This window comes from Coturnix japonica, chromosome 10 (assembly GCF_001577835.2).
Source record: "Coturnix japonica isolate 7356 chromosome 10, Coturnix japonica 2.1, whole genome shotgun sequence".
Taxonomy (NCBI): domain Eukaryota; kingdom Metazoa; phylum Chordata; class Aves; order Galliformes; family Phasianidae; genus Coturnix; species Coturnix japonica.
The window spans coordinates 6,270,516-6,287,643 of NC_029525.1; the positions used below are offsets into that span (position 1 = coordinate 6,270,516).

The 17,128-nt window shown below is 41.4% G+C and overlaps 1 protein-coding gene across 4 annotated transcripts in view; it reads right to left on the reverse strand.

Moving 5' to 3' along the window:
* Positions 1-17,128, reverse strand: part of LOC107318520 (myocardial zonula adherens protein-like) — a 65,816-nt gene that overhangs the window by 41,507 nt on the left and 7,181 nt on the right. Inside the window, exons 1-2 of one of the 4 annotated variants that reach the window (XM_015872433.2) lie at positions 14,693-14,828; positions 10,446-10,574 (exon numbers count right to left, since the gene is read on the reverse strand). The exons of 1 other annotated variant lie outside the window; for it this stretch is intronic. In XM_015872433.2, coding sequence (XP_015727919.1) covers positions 10,446-10,472 — 27 coding nt within the window. In that variant the 5' untranslated portion in view covers positions 10,473-10,574; positions 14,693-14,828. Of the gene's footprint in view, positions 1-6,354; positions 6,494-10,445; positions 10,575-14,692; positions 14,843-17,128 lie in introns of those variants that run through there. 2 more of the 4 variants (XM_015872436.2, XM_015872434.2) reach the window with 2 other exon arrangements.

Consider the following 17,128-nt stretch of genomic DNA (forward strand, 5'->3'; position numbering starts at 1 on the left):
TGAAGCATTATAAAAATTACTTTTAATAACTTGCTTTGCAAAACGAACTGCGCGAACATAAAAGTTTTTATTTACAATTTTCTACATTTTCCAAAAAAACCTTTTCAATTAGCAGCATGTTCTTATGTACTCATAAGTGACACTGAGCTCAGATTTCAGAACAATGAACATTATTTCCTAGTTTCTCAGCTTTGTTTGCAGATTTGGCATACTTTTAATCTTCAAAAGGGATTACTTAGAAACGCAAAGGATATTTTGGAGTGAATGTCCCTTTTTTGTTCAGTATTTCATTCAAGAGTATCCCAGTAAAGAAATTCCACTCAATTCTAACAGAAATATTACTGAAATGTTGTACACAAAATTGCTTGTAAAAGCAAAGCCTCAGAATTTTCACAGAAAAATTCAAGAAACAAGGCAGGGGGACTGATAACTCTTTACCCGCTATCACTCCTGGCCATGCTTTTGGCTGAGATCTTTGCTGTAACAATATTTTTAAAGCATCATATCTCATACAAGAAACTTGGTTACAAATATTAGTCTTAGCTATATATATGAGACTTCTTTGTAGAAGACAATCCTAACTCCTAAGCAGAGCAAATAATGGGTATTTCTTCTGTCTAAATTCAAAGCTTCACAGAATCTTCCTATGAAATCTCAGCTATCTGATGACAAAAATACTCTAAGCTTTCCCCTTTCATGGCTACCGTAGGCCATCACTAGCGTTGTATAGTCCAGTGTCTTAACTGATCCAGATGTCTTTAGTTTCTCCTAACTGCTTACATCCAGCTGTGCAGAATCATAGATTTTATTTTAAAACCATTCCCCTTTATCCTATCACTATATGGTCATGTGAAAATTTGGTCCTCCTCATGTTCCCTTCAAATACTGCAAGGCTGCAACAACATCTCCCCTGAGCCTTCTCTTCTCAAAGCTAAACAAGCCCAGGTCCCTCAACCTTTCTTCACAGGACAGGTGTGGCCCTCCTACTCCAAGAGCTACACATCTTTCTCATACTGGGTGCCTCAGGAATTATCAGTTCCCTCTTCCTGCTGGTTAATCATCTCTTGATGCAGTCAGGGATACAGTTGGTCTTCCAGGCTGCAAGAGCACACTGCTGGTTCATGTCCATTTTTTTCCACCAGGACTCCCAAGACCTTCTCTTCAGGGCTTCTCTCAATAAGTTCTTCTCCCAGTCTATATATATATATATATATAGATAGATAGATAGATAGATAGATAGATAGATATAGATATATATATAGATATAGATATAGATATCTGGGATTGCCCAGACCCAGGTGCAACATCTTGCACTTGGCTTTGTTGAGTCTCACTAGGTTCACATGAGCCCATCTTTCAAGCCTGTCCAGGTCCCTCTGGATGGCATCCCTTCCTTCTATTGTGTCAACTGCATTACTCAGCTTGGTGTCAGCCACAAATTTGCTGAGCATGCACTTGATCCCACTGTCTACATTGTTGATATTGAAGAGCACCAGTCCCAAGACTAGGGGACACCACTCATGTCCAGCCTTCACCTGGCCATAGAGCCATTGACCACAATTCTCAGGCTGCAACCATCCAACCAACTCTACTGAACAGTCTAGCTTTCAAATCCATATTTCTCATTTAGAGATAAGGATATGGTGTGGAATCATGCCAAAGGCCTTGAATGTGTACTTGCTCTCTGAAATACAGCTTTCCATTGTTCTTGCCCAAGAAAGATCACAATCATGATTTGATCATTACAGCATTTCCTTTTGCTTCAAAAATCAGCAGTCATGTTCGACTTGCAGGTATTAACAGCATAGCAGCAAAGTACTATGCACAGACCCCAAATTTCACCATTTCAACATACAGTTCTTCAAATAGTCTCTTATATCAAACAAGTCTTCACTTTTGAGGCTCTTCAAAACACAATCTCCCCATAGCACCACTATTCAGAGTCTCTATAACAGATTCTCATTCTCCCTGCTTCCAAACAATTGACCCTTTTCAACTTTTAAAACAAGAAGCATTCATTTTTTCATCTTCCATGTGTGATCCTCATCTGTACTATAAAAAGGGGAGGAAAAGTGCATAGCAAAATCAAGCTGAAGCACAACCTACTATTTAGATACATCTGTGGAAGGTACTTTCTGAGAAATGAGCTCTTCACTGTTATTTCATCATTCCGCCATACACTATCAACTCAAGAACAAGAAGCCACAGAGAAAGTGATAGAAGAAAGAAAGTCCAGCACAAAAGTGGGTTATACTTAAATATTTCCCAGATAATTCTGAAACAATGAAACAGGTTTGAAAAAGATGAGTCCTTGCACAACAGCTTTAGATGCTGATTGAGTGCTATCTGTGTTCTGAGAACACCAGACTCTTCCCTTACACTGCAGAAACTGTTGGTCCTTCCTGCTTGCAAGTTATCAAGATATATTAATAACAAATTCCTCAGTGTTAGAGCTCACAGATTCATAAAGTAAGTAATACTATGCTTTATCCCCTATTTAATTTCCATTTACTCCTGCTCTTTCTTCTCATTGGCTTAGTAAGGCTCTTTCCTCTAAATCAAGTGTGTTTACAACAAAAAGGGAAAGAGATACTGGCATTCATCCATGTAGTCAAACAAAGAAAGACCAGACCTGTAAATAGGAAATAGTACCGAGCTTGTGCTGTGCAGGAAATGACAGATGAGGCCAACTTTTTCTTGCAGGTGTTTCAAATGAAAGAAAATTAAGTTAAACCGAATTAAAAGATTCTTAGGAGAACACATGACAAACACCTCAAAGAAATAGAAATGTGTACTGACTGGCAACTCAATGTCAGGTGAAATAGAGTTGTGTAAGTTTTTCTGAAGCTGGCAAATGGTTCGTCTGTCAGTCAGCAAAGGACTAATTATAGCCAACACATTTATACCTTCATGGTGCAGTGATTGTAAATAAGTAATTATCCCTGCGTGTGTACACCAGTTAGTGAATCATGACTGCCTGTCACATTATAGCAATGCATGTGTTACAAGGTTACTATGAAGAAAAATCACAGAAATCCAGAAGGAAGGCAGGGAAGTTTTAACAACTAGTTTGGAAATACAAATCAGTAACAGTAATTTGTTGAGACTAACAACACTGTACAAAAGGTTGCTAACATTTAAACTATTTTTCTTGCCTTTTTATTATATATTCTTTTTACACTGTCTTCTCTATTACCCCCTAAATCACACCTTAATTTCTTTTCCACTTCCTTGTTTCCAAGTTAGCCCCTAACTACTGAGACACCTCAAACCACAGCCATATTTTCAGCAGTATTTCTGACAAAAAAACAAAGACTTAATACTTCACTTTGCAGCCTGCTGCACCATAAATGCCATTCAGAGGGTGGAATGAGCAGTCATCTGAGAATTCCAGCCTAGAAGTCACGCCCAGGGAGGCTTGTATCACAGTGGCAAAATGCCACCCAGTTTTGAATTCCTTGCTGGGACAACCTTACACAGGCTGTACTCTTACCATTGTTTATAACAATTGCACTTCCGTAGCATCCCTGGGGAAACAGCAGAAAATTATAATGTAGCCATTCACTCCTATTCTTCCCGGACCACAGATGACGCATGCTACCTATGGACAGAACTACACGCCAGTATGTTGAAATTCACAAACACTATAAAGATTAGAAGGGATAAACAAGAGGCACTTTCCCTATAACCTTCAGAAGCAATTACCCATGCTGTGTCTATACAATTTTTGCTATGTAGTGTTTCCTAAAGAAACAGCTGTCCCAACCATTTGTCGGCAAGCTTACTTGACCAAAGGAATGAGAAGGCTCATGCAGAAATCACAGCCAGCCCTCTTCCAACAGCAAAACATGGCTGTAGTGATGCCTAAACATGGAAATGAAATCATAACAGGAAGAGTCTCAGCTTGCTGCCAAACAGTGCCAGAATAACATGCAGCTGAGGATGAAGCAGTAATTTCCAGAAACAATTGGGTTTTGTAGGGAGAAACCCAGGAGGGGAATGGAAGAGAATTCCACAAACAGGGAGAAGTATATAATTCTATTTCCTTCAGTTGGTGACTGACAGTAAGAACATGTGATGAAAAGCAGAGGGACAGATGTGGCTTCCACCATACACTTTATGTCACCAAAACTGTGACTTTTTAAAAGAAATAGGTGCACAGGTATCAAGTTTCCTAGGCTATCAGATTTTAGTTTGCTTTGCAGCAACCGCAGCTTTGACAAGCCAACAATACACATAACCTGCTTTGTGCCAACATTTTATGCTCGCTCCTGGGTTTTGACACCAACAACCCACAAGCAGTATTTCCAGAGCTCATCTGACATCATTTGTAGAATGATTATGCTGACAGGAAAACAAAGGCCAATAGGTTCACCCTCCACAGCACCAGACAGAAAAGTTCGCTGACTGCAGTGGAAATTGACAGGTGAAGACAAGCTCTTCTACCAAATTTCTACGAGGCTAAAGGGACAGCATAACTGAGAGCTACTGCAACACAGTAGTTCAGAAAAAAAGCAATCTAGGTTAGTTAAAAATGTTAAGAATTTATGGCCCAGATCCACAACCCGAATCCATGTTTACCATTCTACTCAAATCACTAGGGTGCAACTTAAGACAAAAACAGATGACAGATTCGGTTTGAGCCCTGTTCTTCAGACTCTTATTCCTCCTTTCTAAAAACAAGAAACATCCAGTAAGGAAAAATACAAGCTGTACTACCAGCAACCAGCCTCAGTCTAAGATTTCTACAGTCCTTCACAGGGAATATATGGTTCAGTTTTTATCTAAATTCAAGTCTACTTTGGAGTTAACAAAAACAGAATCTAATTTTGCTGAACTTTCCAATGCCTCACAGTTAAATAGTTTGGGACAATGTGTTTGTTCAATAACTATCTGCTATCCAAACAGCTCAATGGCCAAAAATTGCTCTCTTTACCAAAGACCAGACATTACTTTCAGAGTTTTGAAGGTGAGAGCAAAAATGAAACAGGTTTTAATTTCAGTCAACCCTAAACATGCAAAGAAGAAAGTACTTTCTTTGGTGGTTTATCTGGCCTGTCTTCTTCATTTATGAACTCTCTGCTATGAGATTCCCCACACCACCACAATTAAGGGGTACTTTTCTCATGACCACAGGCACACAGGAATGCAGCACACATCTTCCATTTATCCTGCAGTTATTCTAACTGTCTTCCTCCTTTCTTCTGACAACTCAAGGTAAGAGACTCGTGTTTCACTACAAAAGGAACAGCAGCTTCCCAATAGGTTTTATTTGTAAATTAGATCTTACCCATTTACTTAAAAGAATTTTTTAAAATGAAGTTCATTTTACACCAATCATGGCAAGTACATTGTGGGGATAAGAAAATTAACACCTGAACACAAACTCCCCTAACTTTAACTTTTAAAGGAAATACTAATAAAAGAAAACTCTGTGGGAACAGAGTAGATGCTGTACTGCATGTAAGAAGTACAATTTCCAATCTAATTTTTCAACAGAAATGATGGTTTCAATTCATTATGAATCTAAAATTTGGGGTACTTCCAATATTTCTGAAGCCAAAATTAAGGATTATCACATGAATGACAAGAACTTCCTTCTACTGTGGAAGAGCACAAGTTGCATGTTACCATGTACAACATGTGTTAATTTGACATTCTATATATTTTGAGGTTTATTATAATCACACAGGTATATTTCACTGTATGGATGATCGTAGTATCTGATTGTGTTGATCTATTCCCTCACGTAAAAGATGACACCCCCCCCCCCCAGTGATAATATCGTGGCCACTGCAGCACATAAGGGCTCTTTCAATCAAGGTGGCTGTAGAGACATTGCTGTCATACCTGCCAGAATTCTAACAACTTTTAAGACATGTTTTCCAGCACGTTAATATAGAATGCTTTATCTATGAAAATTAAAAAGTTTAAGAGGTCAGTAAATTGTACTTCTACATCCATATTTTAAAAGAAATAATCACTGCCATGTAAGCCATTATGGTAAGCCTCCCCATGAGGGAAAGTCACGGGGGAAGTTCTCCATTGTACATATCAGGAAAAAGTCCCCACCACAGCACAGCTTCCTCACAGCTGTCCAGGAGAGCAGCCAGGAAGTAGCACTAACAAAGCCCTGCAGGGTACCCCAAAGCTCTGCCTCTCTCAGCACCTACCACAGACCTACTACAGAGCTTCAAAGAGATGCTTTCACACTCCGCACACTTCACCTGGAAATACCAAAACCAAGCAAGCCCAAACGCTCTCCTCCGGCAAACTGAACGAGGGGTCACACCGCCCCACGGTGCGGCCCGCGGGACCTCCCCACCTTCCCCCCCTCCCCGTTGCCCCGCGCACCTTCCGCCGGGCGCGGCCGCCGTCGCCGGGCGTCCTCCTGGGGGTGGTGGCGGTGACCGTGAGCCCCGAGCTGTAGCGCAGCATCCCCGCGGGCCGCCGCGCTGGCGCTGACTGCGGCTCCCTCTGGCCGGCGGCGCCGCTCCGCCCCCGCGCACACACCGCGGGCGGCCGCAGGGGCCGGGCTGCGCAGCGGCTGCCCCGGCGGGGCGGGACGGCGAGGGGGGAGCCCCGCGACCGAGCCGCGAAGGCGACCGAGAGCCCGGAGACGGGAACAGCCGGGCAAAGTCACTGGGGGCGCGCGGCTGCCGAGGAATTTGCCCTTGGGACGCCGCGGTCCCCGCGCTGCCGCGATTTCGGTGCCTGGAGAAGAGAGCCGAGCGGCTACGCGTGGCACACAGCCACCTTCTGGCTTGGAAAAAAGGAGATGGGGCTCAGAGGAGGCCTCTCCGGTACACACTTCTGAGTGCTCTAACGGGATAGGAGCTGGGCATCGTCCTCCCTTCCTGCTGCAGTTCCTGAGCCACTCAGGCCTGTCAGCTTGTTAGCCGTGCTCCAGGAACACGCAGCAGGCTGGGCAGAAACACCTCGACTGCAGGCAGCCTCAGGTGTGAGGCACCAAGAGGGTGCAACTCAGTATGCAGGTGGTGGAACAAGCCTTGGTGCTGAAGGTCCAGCAAGGAGGTGAGGCTGATGCTGGAGATAGGTGGCACTGAGCACACATTCTTAGACTGCAACTTTGGACTTCATTTCCTTAAGCAGATGCTTGCCTCTTCTGGGATGTGGCTGAAAGGAAAGCTGTAACCCTACATCGCTGCGCAGGCCTAGATGGGCACACACCATGTTCATCTGCAGCCCTGTGCATCCCTCATGAGCAAGCAGCACATTCCTTGGTAAACCAGAGGACATACAACCAAAAGAAATGCTTAAGCACAAAACGAATTGCAGAAGAAATATGTATCCTTTGTCTTCATATATATACCTTGAAATAATTAAGACCGCTAGAGAACACAGTTATAGCTACATGATGTCCTTGCCCATTATGAAGTTAGGGAGCACACTGCTGTGGCTAGGAGCTGTTTCCTGGTTTGGAGAATGCTGAAGAAGAGGAAGTAACTTGCTACCGACTGAGGGTCTGGTGCCTCACCCTCTGTGTAAAGTGCCTACTCTCTTCCACTTCTTGGTTCCCTGTCTCTAGAGCAAGATTCTGAGCCATCAGGGCAAGTTGCTGAGCTATCAACATGACGTGGATCTGAGGAAGAGAAGAAGAAAATATTGCCAAGGCCTGGAGAAGAAAGAAGGGTTGGTCTGCATTACTGTTCAGTTTTTTCTGTTGTTTTCCCAGTTTCTGTTCTCTTCTCCACTTGAGGAAGCATATATAGCCCAAGGCAAATGAGACGGAGCAACCACTTGTATGCAGACTTCTCTCAAGATTGACTGCATGTTATGCCTGCTGTTCTATGCGAAGACATCCTGAGCCCACAGTCAAGTTTCTGTATGAATCATCCATCATCTGAACTCATGGCATTAATCCTGCTTTCAGAGGGCATTTCCTGGTGCAGAATAGGTTTATATTCAACAACAGGGATGTGCTCCCTCATATGTCACTTAACTGTTGGGCTGTGCCTTAGCAGTGATCATTACTTGTTCCTGGCCCTTTTGGTGAGCAGAAGTGTCTCAACGTAGGTGCTAGTATACAGCCTGTGTGTGGTTTCAGCTGGCAAGGAGAGTGGTTAGGCCCTGGAACAGGCTGACCAGGGAGGCTGTGGATGCTCCGTCCTTGGAGGTGTTCAAGACCAGGTTGGACGGGGCCCTGGGCAACCTGATCTAGTAAAGGTGTATGTTTGGTGGCCCTGCCAGGCAGGGGGGTTGGAACTACATGATCCTTGAGGTCCCTTCCAACCCGGGTCATTCTGTGATTCTGTGAAGATCACATACCTATGAGATTCTCATTTTTCCTAGAAGTGGTGCTTTCAAGACTTATATTCACTAGGGAAAGCTGTGCACAAAGAGCTGTAGTCACTGCAAGGCACAGACAGAAGAACTGCTTTTCCAAGAGCAGGCACAGAAACCAAACTTACACCACACCCTGGTAAAGGACCACAGCCTACAGTATGACAAAGTCAGGTACAATAATGGGGTCACTGGGAGAATTTGCATGGTCTGCACTGGCTTTGAGAATTATGATAAATTTGATGGTAATCTTTTTTAGTGTAGGAAACACCTGTAAGTAATACAAACATAACTACTACAAATGCAATTTTCTCAGTTTTGTCTGTATTACTAAGAGCCCTCCTCATTTCTTGGAATATAACAGCAAGCCATGCCAGCCTGATACAGTAATCTCAAAAGAAACATCTACTTCTGAGCACTTTCTCAAATTAAAATTGTCCTAGAAGGAAAAACCTGTAAACGCACTTAGTAGTCTGCTTTTTGTGGGTGTTTTTTTTTGTTTTCTTTTGTCAACTCTACAAACCATCTCCTTTCCTTTCCCCTAGTCGGCAAACTACAGAGTTCAATTTGCTCTCCTCTTCACTAGTTAGTTGGCTGTGAAACCCATGTACTTAAAGTTTCTTCAACTATTCTGCAGGCTGTGAGGTTCTGTGTATAGTAAACATCTGAAAATGCCTCATAACCTCTAAGCTCTGCCAAGGCTGAAAAGAATGTGTAAAAGAAAGACAAAAACAAAACAAAATGACACAAAATCCCAGAACCAACCAACCAATGAACCCAACAAACAACAAAGAAACCATCAAACCAAACAAACAACAAATAAAACCCTCTCTTCATATGAAAACAACATTTGGAATAATAACTTTTTCTCCTTCCGCACAGCTCTGATACATTACAGAGATTATGGACGGAGCTGCTGGTATTGAACAAACACCTGGTATCCCCCGCTATAAAGTAAGATGCTCAACAAAAGATGTTGCAGAAATATGAGGCATACATAGATGGGCTGCAAAAACAGCTCAGAGTTGCTGAGTTATTTCTGGATGAAGACAGGATAGACATAAAAGTTTGTGACTGATATGTGAGGGGGGAATAGCTATTCACTACTTCCTACCCTTGGGAACAATGGACTAGAAATGAACCAGGTACCACATCTATGTGTAAAATTAAATTGTGGCAGAGAATACTGTGATTATGAAAGGTATATCTGCACTCAAAAAGCAGCTGAATAAACTCACAAGAGGAGCTACAAAAACTGTAAATCACAAAGGTATGCACAGAACTACTGACTCAGGAGGTCCTTAAGTTGTGGGCTTGCTTTCTTTCTCGCTCACAATGGAGAAGCAGCAGCAATCTATAGATGATCCACTTCCTCTTTCAGTACCCTGAGAGATTAGGGATAAATACCTGCTTGGTTTTAGCTTGGACCTATGACCCTACCTGTCTGACTTCGATACCATCTGAACTAGATTTGTTGGGATTTACAGCCCTTATTCCCTGAAGGAGCATAACATTCTTCTACAAACATCTCTTCCTGTCTTTGTGTTGGACATGGTGCTAACTTACAGGATGAGAGAATGGAAAGTAAATCACACTTGATTTGGACTAAAACAGTACTAATCTTTCCAGTTGTACAGACTGCACAAAATGTATATACAGTCATACAGATTGCTCACAGACTATACAGAATGTGGTGGCAGATAATAATCTGACCAGGATGAGCTTTTAGTTCAAAACCTGCCAGTGCTTTTGTGAATATAATGACACAAAGGAACAGCAGGTTAATTATAAGATGACACTATAATGTGAATATCTGGGGCAATAGATGTTGTGAAACAGCTAATAAGCTTCCAAAAATCTGCAGCAAATTTGATATGTTGGAAAAGTTTGTACCTTCCTTTCTCCCCCCCACCATCTCCCAACTATCCTTTTTGCCACCACCAGCATCACAGGTCCACAAAGCCCAAAGACCATTACGCTGAGGAAGAAATGAAACAATGTCATAGAAACAACAGGCCTTTATATTAAAAGCCTGCGGTCACAAGATGAATAACAGAGCATATAATACATGGAATGGAAAATATGTGTCCTCTCATAAAACAGGAAAGGCAGTACTGCAGGAATGGGCAGCCTGGCCTTACCTTAACAAATTTCCTCATCATGGCCATGTTAAAAGGCTGATTCTCTTCTCCATTATCAGACTACGAGCTGACAGAGTCCAGAGGAAGGGGTAAAGTCCTAGTAACATCTCATCAGCTGGAATATTAGCCCTGTGAGATTTGGGAATAATTGCTGAGTTACAGATTGTGCAAGAACTCACACAACTGGTCATTAAGGTTATAAAATCCCAGTTGGATTGTTAAAAAATGAAGTGTTATAATTAACTTCTAATAGCCTTCACTTTCCAGTGGGATTAAAATCCACTCTGTCTTTATCATCCCCAAGGCATGAAGCCCATTTATAGCAAAGACTGTCAAATGGACAGACACGTGTGAAATACTTCAGAACCAGATTTGGAAAGACCTATGGGCTTCATCACCTCTTTTTCTTCAAAATTGCTTATTTTTCCTGCTAGTATTTACATTTGTATTCCACAGACATGCATTTAGCTCAGCATCATGTAACTGACTCTCGAACAATCTTTTTTGGGCATTACTGCCAGCATGAAAATGTTGTCCTGTTAACAATCATAAAACATCTTGTTAAGGGATGAGCATCTGAAATTGAGTCTCCAAAGTCAGCAGCCATAGGTCACCTTATATGCAGTATACAAACCAACACATACTATTGTACAGTTCTTATCTAGAGCAATATTTTCCTCTTACACTGGCAAAGACACACTTAGCTACATTTGGAGCTAGTCTGGTTTACAGCTGGCTTTTTGAAGGGACATGACATGTACAACTATCTGAATACCCAGCTTGGTTTAGCTACAAGCATCAAATCACTTCTCAAACCTATTGACATAACTGTTTTCTGTCACTTAACACTCCCAGTATGCAGCTAATATACGATAACTACAGAAACTCAAAGCCTCCCTTGCTGATCTCACATAGACAATCTATATTTAGGAACACCTCTATCAGGAGTTTAAAATGCAGAATAAATACTTTGTTTTGCAAAGCTCTCAATACTCTTTTTATGTGATTATTTCACTTCCAGCTTAATTAAACAAAAAAGGAAATTCCTGGAGTTACCTGAAGCAGCAGCTCAATTCCACCTTTGCTGGTAATGCAGAATCACAGACTATTATTGCAATAACATATTTTCTTTTAATGTTTTCTGCTTGTAATTGTTGTCTAACTTCCTACTTAAAGGCCCTCTTTGCACTGAGGGTCTCAGAATAGTTTTGAACTACTTCTAGATAGCTCAGTCAATAAATAATACGAGGCAATTTCCAGTATAATTTCCTTCAGAAGAGACAGAAAGAGCAAGACAGAATGGGTGAGTCATTCAGTCAAATCTGGGCAAGAACATAGAGTAACCACCAAGGTTAATCAGGTAATGATAACAGCAACAGGATTCTGCCATATACCTTCATGCACACATACGTATCTCGGTGTATTTCATACAGTTTGTGCATCTAGCTGCTAGTCAGAACAATGCAGATTACACTAAGCAGCTAAGAACTGCAGTCTCAGAGTAAAATAAAAGTTAAAGCTAAGATTTTAAAGAAAGATGCAAAGCCCTAGAAGAACACATTCTCAGCTTTCTGGGGAAGGGGTTTTGACTGAGGACGTCTATAAGTATAGCCATGGACTTCATTTTATCAAAATAAATGCTTGTACTTTACTAAAATCAACTGTTACAACAGATATGAAAGGTATAAAGACAAACTGAGGAAAGTTTATCATGAATACATGGCTGCCTACGAATGGAAGAGAACAGTTCTGTCATTTTTCAATCACCAATTTTTAGGGCTCTAAATAGCATCATCCCACATTATGTTGAAGCACATAAGGCATCAGTCCAGTTCTGATTCAGCAAAAAAAATGCCACCCCTTGATTCACCTTTACCATTTCCTCCTTCATGTAAATCTCCTGTTCAGCTAGCACATGGTCACAGCCCACAGCAACGTGACTTGAGATAGATGTGCAACTCTAGGTCTGTCCTTCTCTCTTCAGCAGTAGGCTTTATTTTAGTCAGTCCATGCCATGCAAGACGGATGGTTCAACATAAATGTCATTTTAAAATAATGCAGCACAGGAGTAGCAGCATTGCTCATCAAGGGGTGTGACTTGGCCAGGTCATATAAGTGAACTGGTTAAGGTAGGTAGGAGAGCAGAGAACAGGCACACCCACCATTAGCACCACAGGTATATTGCTAGGTGCTTGCATTTAAAATTACGTTTCACTCCTGGGAGATAATACCAAAGGGAGATGCCCCTCTGAGTTCCAGTCCTAAGAAGGAAATGGATGCCTAAGCCCCATCGGTAGTGCTTCCACCATGAGTTTGTAAAGAGATTTCAGACTGTCTCTGCTGAGAAAGTCTTCAAGTTCTCCATATTAATTTCAGAATATTTTATTATTATTATTATTATTTTGAAATAAATTAAGAGTTAGCATTAACTGTGCCACACATGATCAGCTGCTATCCTTTCTCACAGCTTCACCATGCTCAGGCCTTTTGTTGCACTTCTGGCCTACCCACATTACTTCTTCAAGTTTTTTTATTATACGTTAATAGAGCAAATCCCTACCTCTGGAAATCATCCAGCAAACTTCATGACCTTCCAGATTGGCTGGACTGAATAACACAAGAAATTCTATCAGGTCTTCTTGAGTTGGTCTATACATTTATTTGGGTGGAATCTCATCATCATCAGTTACAGGCTTGTTTTCTGCATAGGTATTTCAGCATGGAAAACTAGCACTATAGGCCTGCTGTATTTATAAGCAAAATGCAGCTTCAGCAAGGAGTGTCCTTTGGTCTAACTCACAGATTCTTTTTTTTTTAAATACAACAACATATTTTAGTACAATTTAATCTTGCTGATTTTAGAACTGCAACAATGCAGTGCTAGCAGAGGTATGAGGGATATGGAGAGAAATGAATGCTTATGATAGACCAGTCTGGAACGCCTGTTATCCCCTACAAGAACAGAAAGGTGCAAATTATTACTAAAAGACAATTGCCCTACTTCTGGTATTTGCCTGATAATAACAAAGAATCAAATGGAGGTGCTCTGGATATTAATGTGGGTTAACGGAATTAAAATAGTACAAAGCAACTATCACATTGCTTTTCGTAATTAACCTGAAGATTCACTGCTGCTGCAGGTCACTGAACAAAGAAGTTGCTAGCACTGAAGGAAGAGACGCATTATGTTTAAGCACAAAGGACCAGGTTTGGGTGAGTAGTTATCATGAATTCTGCCACAGCTATCAATCAGGTTTACCCACAAGGCTAGCAATGATTAGAGGGACTGACAGTAACCTCATTTGACACAAGGCGTCATGGCTGGAAGGAGAGGAGGGGATTTGTCTTCCTGTGGGCTACTGGGAATTGAGCTCTGCTGAAAACAGCATGTTAGACCACCACTCTGCCCTTGGAGATTTCAGTATCCTAACTTATAACAAATGACTAACATCAACCCAAGGCTCGGCCCTCCTGCCTCTGAAATCAATAGCAAAATTCCCAATAATTTCTACAGATGTTGGTCAGAGGTTATAATATATTAACACATTAATTGCATGCACTACATAGGAAACATCTCATGTCTGTTCACTCTCTAGCTTGATTTATTTTAGCAAATAATCTAGAGGAGTAGCAAACACTTCAGAAATCTTGATCAATCAGCTGTTTTATGACACATGCTGTGCTTTTGTTGAAATATTAGAATACAATATACATCAGAATAATCTGACTGCAGACAGGCTAAAAAGTTCTTAAGAAAGAATTTTGGTACATTTCCAACTTCCCATATTGCTAGAGTTATAGTATCTCTATGAATTTTGGGGTTCTGTGTTACTACGTTTGATATTCTAATGAATATATCTAAATAGAAAGATTCTATAGAATTATACACTGGAGATAAAACATATTTGAAACGTGTTCCAGAAACGTATGCCAACAAAGTACTTCTGCCTCTGTCCTTAAGCAGGCAATGTATTTTCCATACAACCCATCAAATACTCGGGAAAGTTTTCAGCCCCTTTTTAGATTGCTCTTTGTCTGACAGTACCAGAAATAGCTGCTGTACAGAGATTAGATTCCTTGGCTACCTTTAAGTTAGCATATTTAGGTACCAGCAACGACTTTGCCACAGCAACACAAAAGTTAAAATGCACAGACTTAGCCCATTATGTAGATATAACTTGGAATTCCAGTGTTTCTGTAGCCACATAAAGTCCACATTGAGGGTGGAAGGCACTGGAACAGCTTACCTGGTGTTGCAGTTGATGCCCCATCCCTGGAGACCTTCAAGGCGACACTAGACAAGGTCCTGGACAACCTGATCTAGCTGTGGTATCCCTGTTCATTGCAGGGGAGTTGAATTAGGCGGCCCTCAGAGGTCCCTTCCAACTCTAAGGATTCTATGAATACAAATAGAAGAAATCTGCTAAAATAGAAATAGTGATCTTGTAAGCCTATACAGCACAACAGATTCCTATGATATGGCTAATGTAGGCACCCAGTAAATAAAATTGCACTCAGTCCACCACAGTTCATCACTATCCCATGTGAATTCTGGAAAAGAGAAATAATTCTTAGGGTAGACTCTGGAATTATGACTGCTCAAAATTCACCAGTTTCCATGAAATGGAGAGATGCTAAGAACAAGTCATGTTGGATGAGAGGAAAAAAAAAAAACAGGAGGCAAGAATTTCTGATAAAGATCACAAAACAATGTGTAAACAGTCCAGCCCTCTTAGAAATGTTCAAACACACGTGCTTATGCTTTTCTTACCCTGGTAACACTTTTCTTGGTTAGTGCCTAAAGATAGGTGGAAAGAGATTAGATCTAAAAGGATGCTGGAAATCATTGCCTTGAGAGTACCTTTAAGTGTTGAAGCAAAAGACAACTTGGTGTCTGAGAAGTTCTCTCTCTCATGTTATAGGCCAGCCACAGCTGCTACCTTGTTTTGCCCCCCAGACCATCACTTGCTCTTATGCAGATTATAACAGATGCCAAGACAATATCAGAGTTGTTGTCTACCTTGTTTATCACTGGCCAGGATTTCCTGTTTCAGAGAGAGGTAGAAGAACTCCATTAATTATCCTCCCACTCCCTCTAAATATCTCCCTGGATCCCCAGTCATTAACGACTGGCTTACTTCCTGAACAATAGGTTTATTTAAACTCTGCCGATAGATTTTCATGAATAATGAGTGAGTATTCTTAACAGTTATGAAACTTCTCTCTCATACTAAATTATCATAACCAGTGAGTTACAAACTCTAATCATGCTGTAAAAAAGTACAACCTTTGATCCTCCTTGCTCCATTCTGGTGATCATCTCCTCGTCACAGGATTACAAGGCAAGAGAAAGAGCAGATGCTGATCAGTGCTCTTTCTGTCCTTTACCACATAACATAAGCTTCAAAACGAGTTCAGTATTTCCAGTTCTTCAAATTAATTCTCCCAGACCCAGGACCATCACCAGGTTTCTGTGCATCTGTTCTGGTCATGCAATAGTATCTCTGAGTACTTCTTACAGCAGCAGCACTTTTATAAAGAAGGCATCACAGCTCACTGTTATACAGAGCAGTGCACATTAGTTACTTGATTCACTTCAATTTCTTAAATGCTATTTTGACTGCAGTTTTGTACTGAAAAGGATCTTTCTTAAGCAACAGATCACTTTTTGTACAGAATACTTCCCAGAATGGCAATCTGGCTTTATTCTGTGCCATGTTTCACTACTGGAGAATTCATACACAAGGAGGATTAAATAATTTTGCCCGTTTTTCAAGAAGCTTGTGTACTGGAGCTCAACGTCAAGTTTACCAAACTTCAAGATATACTTTAGCTTCTCAAGACCTCTCTTATGTTGGCTTATATATAAAATCTCACTTTTTAGATGGAGTATCACAGTCAGCTCCACACCAGTTGCTCCCTGGGAAAGCAAGCAAAAGACGTACTATTAGACCATAATTAGCACAAGTCAACAAGTCAGCAGAACGAGTGTAATACCTCAGCTGCAATGCCAGCCACAGCAGGAGTCCTGGCTGCTTAGCAATGTTAAGGGTTGAATTTTACAACTCTCATCATACTGAAGGATGCCAACAAAATATGACAGCACAGCCTGCCACAGGGCAATTTATGACTGCCACAGGCAGCAGTCGCCAGCTTTGCAGGTCCAATTGTGATTTGTTGCAACAAAACCCTGCATTGTGGTAAATAACTATAGTCACAGGTTAAGTACAGCCACATCTAGACAAAGGGTGCTGCCGCCTGCTCTCTGCTGCCACCTGCGGGGCACGCTGCCGCACCTGCCCCAGCGCTCAGCTTCCCATCCTCTGAGGTTTATGGTTCCTTCACTTTACCTCGGGGGTGAGAAACCTACCTGATGTACCTTGCAATCCTGATTGCAGTTCCCACGTTTAAAATTCTCAAAAGTCCCCCTTGGGACCCCTTTCAACCTATAAAACTTGCGTAAAAGCTTTCCCCATTTTGCGGTGTTTTATTTTTCTCAAGATCCAGAAATGCCTATTTTTGCTCAGCACACGGTTTCAGAGGAGGTAGCAGTAAAGTAAACGGGAACCAATCTCTATTTTTCCCTCCATATTATTTCTAAATTTGTAAAAGTTATAAATGTAATGAGACAAACTGCGCTGATGAGATACAGTGCCAGAGTTAAACCAAGATGCTCTTTTATC